Consider the following 12171-nt stretch of genomic DNA (forward strand, 5'->3'; position numbering starts at 1 on the left):
AAAATCTCCCTTCCTTCAACTTTACTGAAAACTAAGATACAGATTTAGAGTAATACACCTTTATAGAATTCTAAAAATATTGTAAAATCCCTTTCTCCCCCTTTTAATATCCTTTATATAAGCTATAGACATTAACACAGCAGACATTAACATCTTCATACCCAGTATCCGAACTACATAGCCCACAAAAGTTTCTTCTTGTTTTGTGCTTACTGCTGAATGAAAAAACTTTTAAGGGAGAGGTCTGCACATTTTCTTGGTTCATGGAGCTCCAGGGCCAAAAGAAATACCTAACAGCTTTGTGTATCAGGTATTTACGTACAGACAACTTAAATGTTTTTCCTCACAATTTAGTAGCCATCTGAATAAATAATACACATCAGTTGAATGAAGAAAATACTATCTCATTCTTAAACATAACAGCCCACTAACAGGATGTGCGCACAACTGGGCACTGCAATAGTCTCAAATCTTAGAATCAAATTGGACATGGCTACTCTTTTTTTCCATCCCACATTGATTTTCACATGGTATTTGTTTACAGCAACTGCAAAAAACAAACAAAAACTTCACTAAGATACGATGTCATAGAAAGGAATACAGTGTGATCTGATGTCCAAACTGGAAACTACATTGAACCAGTAGTTTGTATGGTATGCAACAGATGTCAAGCACTAGCTGTTTCTCTTAAATTATCTAAACTATCCCATGGTACCCTGTGAATCTTTTGTGGTGCCCCAGGGCACCAAGTCTGGGAACTTCATACTCAAGGGTTATCAATGTTACCTGACAATTAAGGAGACGTGAAAAAGTTATGCCGTTCTCAGCTTTGCAGTCAACCTCATATATTGCATTGTTTATTTTCAAATATTCTTTTAATTCAACCTTGAATTAGAAAGACATTAGCAATTAATACCATATACAAATTCCTCTTTCCAAAGTTTTAAATTTTGTAAAATGGTGTAAAAACAGACAGCTATACAAAAACTGTAGTTTTTCTAAGGTATATAAAACATGCTTCAATGTAAAAGTTTTTTCTTTACCATTTCTTTAAGTCTCTTTTTCCCTTTCAAAGTAGAGATTAATATCCTTGAAGAAATACTTTTGAACAGCCACTATCTAAAAGGAAACCAGACACTTCTGTATTTGTCACAAGAAGTATAAGTCAATGTTCACATTCTGTCTTATTTCTGTTATTCCTCAAGATCTAAAATTTTGTCATTTTTAATTATAAATACCACATTATTTTTAATTTAAGTATTTATAGACAAAAAAATTTTTTTTAAGATTTTATCATTTGAGATAAAGAGAGTGCATGAGCAGGGGGGCAGGGGCAGAGCTGGAGAGGGAGAAGCAGACTCCCCACTGAGCAGGGAGCCCAAAGTGGCGGAGCTAAAGGCAGATGCTCAACTGAATCACCCAGGTGCCTGACAAAAAAATGTTTATAAATAGAGTTCATTGCATTTTTATTTTTTTATTTTTTATTTTTTTTTAAGATTTTATTTATTTATTTGAGAGAGAGAGAATGAGAGAGAGAGAGCATGAGAGGTGGGAGGGTCAGAGGGAGAAGCAGACTCCCCGCTGAGCAGGGAGCCCGATGCGGGCCTGGATCCCGGGACTCCAGGATCATGACCTGAGCCAAAGGCAGTCGCTCAACCATCTGAGCCACCCAGTTCATTGCATTTTTAAAAGAATAGTGTCTAATTCGACTATTAAAGTCAGCAAGTATCTCTCGAAAATTCTCTTTGGTGAAAATGTAAAAACATCAAATTTCAAATTAAAATTTGGTGGTTCTCAATAATTATTTTCTGAAAAGCTATTTGGACACTGACCATGCATACTAGTACTGCAGACAGAGTATATGTTCATTATAAGCTACTTTCAAATAAATATGAATTATCTTTATTTACTTTAAGTCTTTAATAATGGAATACCATTATTAGGGAGTTTAAATTTAAATCCACGTAAAGTCTTAACTTATTAAAAAAGCACTATAACTACCAAAGCATAAATATTTGAAAACCTTTTAACTTTCAAGATAAATGTTTTGCTTAGCCAAATACAGAATGGAGAGGGACTTCAGTGTGACTGCTGAAAATATCGTCCTTGTAATGGGGAGTGACCTGGAGTCAATCTGAAAAAACTTAATACTGTTTCCAGCCCTTTTAGTCATCCCATTACGAGGATGCATATTCAAGACTGTCTCTTGCCTTTCTGATCTTAACAGAAGCAGCAGTGCTTGACCTATAAGTTTTGGAGTCTCTTGGGGCACCTGGCTGGCTCAGTTGGTAGAGCATGTGACTCTTGATCTCAGGGTCATGAGTTTGAACCCCAGTTTGGGCATAGAGTTTACTTAAAATTTTTTTTGGTGGGGGAACCTCTTAACCTCTTAGTGACCTGAGGAGTCTGGAACTTAAGTTTCAGAAACTTAAACTTTCTGGTTCAGTGCGGTGTTAAACCTAACACTGAAGACCTTGCTGGGATACAGGTTTTTGCTCAGAAATGGCTACCATACCTTTTCCTGGGCTGTGCCAATAAAAGCTTCTTAAAGAAAAAAAAAGATAAATGTTTTTATGTGCTAATAATGCAAAATATGACTAAATTTTGACCAAGTAAAAAAAAAAATTATCTTACAGAATAAGAAGTGGAAAAATAGAATGAGTCTGGAAAATTTCATTCAATAAATATTCATTGAAGGCCCATGGGCCAAGCACTGTTCCAGGTACTACAGATACAGTCGTGACCCAAGCCAAGATCCCTAACCCCAAAGTTTATATTCTCTATACACAAACTCGTATTAGCATATAGCCATGGTCAGGGGAATTATGCCCCTTCACTACTCTATAGACTTTTTTAGAACAGTATGTTTGCTACTTTTCTTTCTAAGTAAGATGATAGATATAAATCCATACAGTGTAAACCTTAGGTACATACTGGTCTAAATTGACTGGTGTAATATTCTGCTTGAAGGAACTCTTGTAGGTCTTCAACATTGTTCAGTGTTGCACTCATGCCAATAATTTGAGTTGTTTCTAAAAAACAAATCCAAAGGATTGAGGAAAATATGTTATTTAGTGTAACATAATAGTAATTTAGCAACCTTTTTGTGTTCTGGATTCTTCCTCAGTGATCTGGGAAAGGAGAGAGTGGAGAGGAGGTAAGAAAAATACAAAGATAGTAGTAGAGTATTATTCTGCGAATCAAAGACTGAAAATTTTCAGGTGTCCTGAAAGTTACTATTTGGAATTTTACAGAATTTCTCACTGGGCAAAAAGTCTTAATCAAGACTTCTAAGCAACAATAATGAGTATAAATACGCTTGTTGCTGACTCTCTGGACCACTGTTACGAAGAGTTATGACATCCCACAGGTATGCCTATAGGCAGATGTATGGTGTAGGATGCAGGGCTGAATAGGCCCTGAACTCTTGCCAAATAAAGCCCTTTATGGGATCTTGCTATCAGGCTGTCAACTTTTTTTTCTTTTTAAGCAAAGGTGGAGTGAAACTCATGAAGCTGATGTCTTCCTAGGCAGTATGAAATAGCTGCCTTCCACAGGAAAGCAGTTCAGTCAGGCAGGATCTATTACTATCATCCATTTTTTAAAAAATGTTTTATTATTGAAGGAGGGCTGACATGAAGTGTTATATTAGTTTCAGTGTGTAACACAGTGATTTGACAATTCTATACGTTATACACTATTCACCACAGTAAGTATAGCTACCATCTGTCATCATACAACATTATTACAATGTTATTGACTATATTCCCTATGCTGTACTTTTCAGCCTTGTGACTTATTTATTTTATAACTCTAAGTTTGTACCTCTTAATCCCCCTCACCAATTTTGCCCATTTCACTATCATCTATTTTTGATGCATGAGGAAACAGAGGTGCAGTTAATATAATTTGCTCAAGGTCACATATGTAGTTAAAAGTGAGTCAGGATTTTAATCAAGCTCCAGAGTTTGCCCTCAACCATTACGCTGTGCTATCTCTCAGTGGTAACACACGATCCCCCACAGAGAGACAGTATGGAAGCCGAGAGAGTGTTTTAGCACTCAAAGGGAAAAAAAATGATAAACAACCAAATGCTGAAGAAAAATAAGACAAGGACAGTCAGCGTGCACTGGATTTGACAAGTAGGTGACGATTCTCTTTTCCTCTGCTTTATATTTTTCCACTGAATTTGTCACCATCTGACACACTGTATGTTTTCTTGTTTATCTGCTTATGTCTACTCACTTTCACTAAAATACAGGTTTGATGAAGGCAGTTATTTTTTTGTGTGTTATTCACTGCTATATCCTTAGCACTTAAAATAGTGCCTGGCACAAAGTAGGTACTCAAGACCTTTTTAAATGTATGATTATAAAGTGCTACAATCTGCCTAATACCATTGCTATCAAAATTTTAAAAATAATTCTTAATATTTGACCTTTATAATAATTTTCCATATATAAGCTATTGCAATATATAATTTTTTTAAAGATTTTATTTATTTATTTGAGAGAGAGACAGAATGAGAGATAGAGAGCACGAGAGGGAAGAGGGTCAGTGGGAGAAGCAGACTCCCCGCTGAGGAGGGAGCCCAATGTGGGACTCGATCCCGGGACTCCAGGATCATGACCTGAGCCGAAGGCAGTCGCTTAACCAACTGAGCCACCCAGGCGCCCTGCAATATATAACTTAATAAGTATTGCAATAGTGTATCTACAAATAGGAAAGAAGACATTTAGAACAAATATTTCACATATGCTGAAAGACTATCTGATGTTGCAAATAGCTCCTTAAGGTGACTACTTACATTTACTGCTTTACTGGTATGATGAGGATGATATTGATGGTGGCAGCAGCTACAAATGCTTACTGAGTGTTACTTGCTGGGCAACTGCTGACTGCTTTACATTAACTCATATAATCCTCCCAAGCATTCCCCTCAGGGTGGTACCATTATTATCCCCATTTTACAGTTGAAGAAATAGAGAGGTTGAGTCACATGCCTATGCACTCACAGCTAGTAAGTGGAGGATAATAATATGGGATGTCCAAATGTTAATTTCCTTCATATTCACAACTCTGCTCACGTAACCATTTTTCCAACCAAAATTTATGTTTACTTTGGAAATAAAAAACCAAGGCAGGAAGCTTAAGTATCCTGCTCGAGGCTGCAGAGTCTAGCTAGTGAGAGAATTAAGTCTTTCATAGGCCTCCTGAGGATAAATCAGTTAGTGACCACATTTGAAAAAGTACTTACTGCTAGTGTAGAGGATTTTTGCTAGGGTCATTTCCAGTATAGCCCCACGGCTCCCTTCACCAATCATGTGCAACTTTGAGATTTAAAAAAAGAAGAGAGGGAGAAAAGTAAATTTGCATATAATGCCTATATAGAACATGCATGTATTTATATGAAATGAAGTAATCTTTGCTTTATAACTCTTAAGCGTTCTGGATATAGCAACTAGAGTTCATATGCATTATACCACTGGTATTTTGGTTAATGAGGATTGGGGCAACATCCTGACATATCTAGAATTCACAAATACCATTATAAAATTGAATATATACACACATATATTCACTCTTCAAAAAACATTTGACACAAAATTGAATTTAAGATTACCAAGTATGAAATGTATTCATCTGTATTCCCTATATATTAAAATAAAATACTTATTTTCATAGAGGTACTAAGCAGATACACATAATAATGTTAGTATAATAAAAATGTTGATAAATTATAAAAGTAGTTACCAACCTCATCTACAACAACCAGACCCAGACTGCCAATCCTTCCAGTTTCAATCAAGGAGTTCACCAGACTGTGTCCTTTTTCAATAGTGGCAATATACAGAGATTTTTTTTCCCTTCTTTTAATTGGAGGAAATTTTCCTTTGCTTCCAGCATATTCTTCAACAAAGAAACCCAGCTCTATACCAAAACTTGACAAACCTGAAATCTAGAATATTAGTTAAAATAAACAAACAAAAAAATCAGATAAATAAGAACTCAATTACCAAGTGTTCATGTTAATTTTTAAAAAATCTAAAGTAGTATATAATACCAATGAATGAGAACAAGGTCACAGATAAGACATATATATCTAAGAAATGTCATAATTAATGTGTGGCTCTTTGCAAAATGGATGTATCTTGTAAACTACATAATCGATGTGGAAATAAGGTAAGATATATATCTAAGAAATGTCATAATTATTGTGTGCGGCTCTTTGCAAATGAATGTAACTTTTAAACTACATAATTGATGTGGAAATAAATTTCAACTGTCTCCTCTGATGCAAAACAAAAACAAAAACAACCCAGAATAATTCATTTACTTTGATAAAATAATTGGTTACTTTCTGCTTGAAAAGGCAGGCTGAATATCAACATATTAAATATCAATATTAAAATGGAATTTAATCCACCAGTTTAGAAAAAAAAATAAAATTCTTGTTGCAACAGGTAATTAGTATTAGAAGAGATTTTTGGTAGGTCCTACACTTGTTTTTGCACATCCTAAAAATATTCTCTACCTCTTCTCAATGAAAAGTTGTTATATTTATGCTAGTTTTTATATTTTAATGTGAAAATGTTAGCAAATACTGTTTGTTAAAAAAAGAATCACACCTTTTCTTGGACAATTGCCACATATGGTAGGATCATTAGAACATCTCTTCGCCGGCAAAGCAGTTCTTGCAGCATTAAAATCTCAGCCACGAGGGTTTTTCCACCACTTGTTGGCAAGGAATATATTAAGTTTTTTCTTTCTTGCACAGAATTCAACGTTAAGCAAGTATGTTGCCATTCTGCGGAATTAAAAAAAAACGCATTATTTTTCCCCTTCTGCAATTCAGTCTCAAGAAAGTTTCCTAAGAAGGAAAAATCAAATCCCACTCTGTATATCCATCTTCTCATACATGGACAAGTGTAATTATACATCAGTGTTAAGTGTCAAACATCCCCTAGGCACAGTGGACACAGCCAATGAGAGTCTTAATTCTTCAGGCCTGGGCAGCAGAGTGGGCAACTGGGCCACCTATTTGCTAGCTGCACACTTAGGTCTAAGATTCCAACAGTGCCTGGGACATTATCTGAGACATCAGAGGAAGTAAAGCACAGTACAAGGATCTGTGTGAATTCTTAGCTTTTCCTTTTGTTCTGCAAGGAGATTGCGTAAGCTTCCCTTCCTCATCCACACAAGCAACATCCTAGACAGAAATGGGAGGGGAAAAAAAAAATCTATGAGGTTTTATACACACTAAGGAAGACTATTCAACAGGCTCTCATGGGGAGCTGAACTCTGGTCTGAATACCATTTTGAACTGTAAGAATATTTAAACCACAAAAGGCTAGGATTAGGGTGCCTGGCTGGCTCAGTCGATAGAGCATGTGACTATTGATCTCAGCGTTGTAAGATCTCTACACGTTGGGTGTAGAGATGACTTAAAAATAAAATCTTAATTTTTTAAAAAAGATTTTATTTATTTATTTATTTGAGAGAGAGAGAGAGAGAGAGCACAACCAGGGGTGAGGGGCAGGGAGAAGCAGACTCCCTGCTGAGTGGGAAGCCCAATGTGGGGCTTGATCCCAGGACCCTGAGATCATTACCTGAGCCCAAGGCAGACGCTGAACCACCTGAGCTACCCAGGCACCTCAAAAATAAAGTCTTTAAAATATAAAAGACTAAGATTATTAACTGGCACATCTAGAAGTTCCACAATTTAGAAAGGTGGAATTCATGAAAAGGATCACATCAGATCCAAAACATAGTGTGAAAATTAGTGTAACTACTCTGTAGGCTAATCTGACAATGTGGATCATCAAAAGTCTTCAAAACGTGCACTAGTATTTTATCACTAGAAAAACAGGCAAAAGATTTGATAAGACATTTCACAGCAGGGAGAAATACATGAAAAGATGCTCAACTGTTACTTAATGGGTTGACAAAATAAATACACAAATAAAATACAAGTAACTACTACTACCAAAAAAAAAAAAGCCTCACACATGGAAAATCCAGAGCTGACTTGACTGGGGACAAACAGGTATTCTTGTGGTGGTTGATGAGAGCATAAAATACTATAATCCTTTTGGAAAGCAAACTAACAGTATTGAAAACAAAACTGCACACTGTCTTTCATCTAGCAGTATTACTTCTAGGTCTCTACACCTATAGAAATAAAAGGACATATAAAGATTATGTGCAAGATGTTCATCATAGCAGTGTTTATATATAACAAAGAGCCATCAAGGGGTAAAAGTTGAATGAATTATTGTACAATTATATGATACCATTCTTTGCAGCTTGAAAACAGGTGGTAGATTGATTTATACATGCTCAATATACAGTTAAGTAAAAGATCATGAATGTGTATTGGATTGCATAAACCCAATTATGTACATATTAGAAAATATATAAAAGTTCGACTTGAATGTATTATGTTTTCCAAAAAAATTAAATTAAAAAATGACTAAGAGAATATGTAACAAAGGTATTAAAAATAATTACGTCTGAATGACAGCCAAGGGACTTTAATTTCTTGTATTTTGGTGATTCCCAAATATTTGCAAATGACTTTTTTCAACTTTAAAAATATTTCAAAAACACTTAAATACGTAAGCTTAATATTTAATACATATTAAAAATATTTCAGACTGGTATCACCCATTATGTATGAAGCTGCAGATGTTTGTATGAAAATATAACTTGACCATTTCTGCATTTTATCCGACTCAAATTTTTAAAGTATAAAATGACCGAAATAGCAAATATTTAGTAATATCACTTATTTTCACACATTAAAAAAAGATGAAATTAACTTGGTTCTAACCATTTATATAAAACACATCAAGCAAGCAATTATACAATAAAAAGGCAAAAATAACAGTATAAGGTTGAGGTTCTCAAGCTCAGTGGTTCTCAGACTTTTGGCACATCAGAATCCCCCGGAGGGCTTGTTAAAACCAATTGCCAGGTCACAACCTCAGAGGTGGATTCAGTAGGCCTAGAGTGGAGCCTGAGAATGCCTATTTCAACAAGTTTCCAGGTGATGCTGACTTTGGGGTCCAGGAACTACACTTTGAGAACCACTGCTTTAGTGCAATGAAAAGTGGCATACACATTTATGATTTAAATTGGTCATGTTATCAAGCCAGATCTATAAGTAAAAAGAGATTTAAAAACCTGTTATTTACTGACGTTCTTACTTAGAAGCTACTAATATAGTTATGGACAGTCATTACCACAGTCTAACTTGGCATGTCCTTGGCGCAGAACATAACTTACAAAACAACCATTATTGTTATTAGTATTCCTTTTTAAGAGATCAGGAACTAAGGCTCAGAGTGCAAAACTTGTGTTTCAGTGACAGGGCCGGAATTCCTAACTAGGCCGATAACCCCCAGCAATTGAGAACCTACCAGAATGTACTAGGCACAGTGCTAGTTACATCAGAAAAAGATGAGTTAGATAGAGCCCTGTCCTCAAGGTACTGTCTGGCAGGAGATGCAGATTAAATAAAGAACAAGGTACTAGGAGAAAAGCAGAGGGAAGAAAGTTAACACCAACTTCAAGGGCAATACACACCTTTAGCTCTTTAACTGCAAACCTCACAATTTAAAATTTATTAGACTCTTGTAGTCTTACGTTACTTTGTTTCCCGTAGTTCTACTTCTTCACCTGAGTGTCTTCTCCCTGAGATGAGAACCATGGTTTCACATGGTTCATACGGCACTAACATAGGAGTCTCAGAAATACTTATGAAGTGACTGGTTGATAGGCTCATCTTTCAGGATGCCAGCAACTGTCCCTTCTTTGTCTAAAATGACACATATCTGAAATATAGGCAAGGACCCAGGATTTTTGAAAAACATTACAATATATATTGTTATTAATACTATCTCTTTGCGCTTAACTCTTAACTTCAGCTATCTTTAAAGATGTTTGGTCTTTTTTTTTTTTTAAGATTTTATTTATTTGACAGAGAGAGACACAGCGAGAGGGAACACAGGCAGGGGGAGTGGGAGAGGGAGAAGCAGGCTCTCTGCTGAGCAGAGAGCCCGATGCGGGGCTCGATCTCAGGACCCTGAGATCATGACCTGAGCCGAAGGCAGACACTTAACGACTGAGCCACCCAGGCGTCCCTAAAGATGTTTAGTCTTAATCAATGGTGTTACGAATATTGACACTTTCACTCAGGCCATGAATAGTCAAAGGAACTTCAAGTTTTTGTACAGAAGACAGAGCCAGCCAAAAACACACCAGCTAGTAAAACTGAGAAGCAGCTAGACAGTCATGAAAAAACCAGCGTGGAATGTCTAGTAGTCAAGAAGTGAGTGTTTCAAGGGTCTGGTCAATTGTGTCATGTAAGCTACTGAGAAGTCAGGCAAGTGAGAACTAAAAGTATCATTGGATTTAGACACCCTCGTCATTAGACCTTACATGAGAGCATAGAACCCAGAGTGGGCTGGGAATTACTTGAGGTGAGGAAAGGGAGACAGGAAGGATAATAGATTTGACAAGTGTGACCATGAAGGGAAGGAAAGAGGTTCAGTAGCAGCAGGTTAGGGATGGAAGGTGGGGAGGACTGATATTTTTATTTGTCTTGAGATATAGGACCACAGAAGCATCTGCTTTCTATTGACTTGCACTAGTAATATGATAATAATGGTAAATTTTTTTCATTTCAGCAAAAAGCATTTACCATATAATTTTTCAATTCCCTTGAACTGAACATAAAGGTCTCTCACTTTGCTGGGTAATGAATAAAAAGGACCAAGGTCGTCCGATGATGACTCAATTGTTTTCTTAGCAACATTAATTTCTTCAGATAGGAGAGTCTCTTTGAGCTGTTTAGTTCTAGAAAATATCGGTGTTTGGGCCTTGGCATTTCCAGTCATGGCACTTTTTAGATGTTCTTTAAGACTTTTTCTCCTATTTTCCTCTGAACTAGTTCTGACTTTGGAAGAGGAATCATCAATTTGCTGGTGTTGTTCTATTCTATTCTGGGGTAATTCCTCATTCACAGTCTTGTGAGAGGATGCGTTCCAATCCCTCTCTTTAGTAGACTGATTGCCCAAATCATCTGAAGAGTTCTGCAAATTTTCAAAGTATAAAACCTGTGAAGAAGGTACATCATACAAAATATCAGGTTCAATGGAGACATTTTCATGCCTACTCTGGTTCTTTATGTGCTCATCTGTTTTTAATTCAGTAAAGTTGCCTACAGTAGTAATGCTGAGTTTGTTGTGTTTGATGCTTTCTGAACAAAGATCTTCAGTGCTAAGGTCTGAGGCATGTTTCCTATGTTCAGGAACTTGCATATATTGTTGTTCCAGGTCATCAACTTGAGCTAAAAAAGAATTTTCAGCAAAGCTGTCATAGTCACCAAACATGTCCTCTTCACTGTCATTCTGGAAAGAAAACGAAAAGCTTTATGGTCAATTCTAGCTTCACTAAGAACAAAAGTTTCTGCTATATTGCTACCTCTAAATATATACCAGGTATATAATTACATGGATCACAGACTTAAATGTAAATCACCCTATGAAATGGATATTATCATCTCCATTTTACAGATGAAGAAAAGGAAAGCCAGAGTGTTTAAGTAATTTTCACAAGCTGTACTCCTAGGGTATGGTGATACTGGGATCCTAATTCTTAAGCTTTTAAATCCTTAAAAAGGTAGCAAGACCAATAGACATCTACTGGAATGTCATCTCACTAGAAGTTTCGGATAACTGCAGCACCATTCCCCCTCTCAGACTCCAATCTACAGAAACTGGCTTGTAACAAAACCATGCTTGTACAACTGGACACTCTTAAAGAGATTCTGTTCTTAGGAATTAGGAATTGGAAGGTAGGGTCTGCACACTGACTTGGGATGGTCTACTCAACAGAAGAGATGTAAATTTAGAGGTAGCAATATAGTGAAGTGATTAAGAAAACAGGATTTGGAGTCAGAAGTGCAGTTTCTTGACCTCTCAGGGCCTGATTTCTGTTGTCAAATCTAGATAATGTAAATAGCTTAACAAAGTACCCAGCACATAATGGGTGTGCGATAAATGATAGGTTTTATTAGTACCGCAGGAGCAGCAGTAACTTGGAAATCTAGATTTGCGTGGCAATCATGCCTCTTATTTGCTGCATGTACGACTTCTATGTCTCAGC

The 12171-nt window shown here is 36.3% G+C and overlaps 1 protein-coding gene across 12 annotated transcripts in view; it reads right to left on the minus strand.

Moving 5' to 3' along the window:
* The window catches only part of HELQ (helicase, POLQ like), a 50026-nt gene that overhangs the window by 37160 nt on the left and 695 nt on the right, over window positions 1-12171 (minus strand). For 6 of the 12 annotated variants that reach the window (XM_027597830.1, XM_027597829.1, XM_027597828.1 and 3 more), the window contains exons 2-7: window positions 10706-11414; window positions 6630-6808; window positions 5759-5959; window positions 5258-5330; window positions 2935-3032; window positions 787-885 (exon numbers count right to left, since the gene is read on the minus strand). In XM_027597830.1, the coding sequence (XP_027453631.1) occupies window positions 787-885; window positions 2935-3032; window positions 5258-5330; window positions 5759-5959; window positions 6630-6808; window positions 10706-11414 (1359 nt within the window). Of the gene's footprint in view, window positions 1-786; window positions 886-2921; window positions 3033-5257; window positions 5331-5758; window positions 5960-6629; window positions 6809-8007; window positions 9572-9593; window positions 9837-10705; window positions 11415-12171 lie in introns of those variants that run through there. The other 6 variants (XM_027597834.1, XM_027597835.1, XR_003520618.1 and 3 more) reach the window with 6 other exon arrangements.

The sequence above is a fragment of the Zalophus californianus genome, chromosome 2 (assembly GCF_009762305.2).
Source record: "Zalophus californianus isolate mZalCal1 chromosome 2, mZalCal1.pri.v2, whole genome shotgun sequence".
NCBI classification, from domain to species: Eukaryota; Metazoa; Chordata; class Mammalia; order Carnivora; family Otariidae; genus Zalophus; species Zalophus californianus.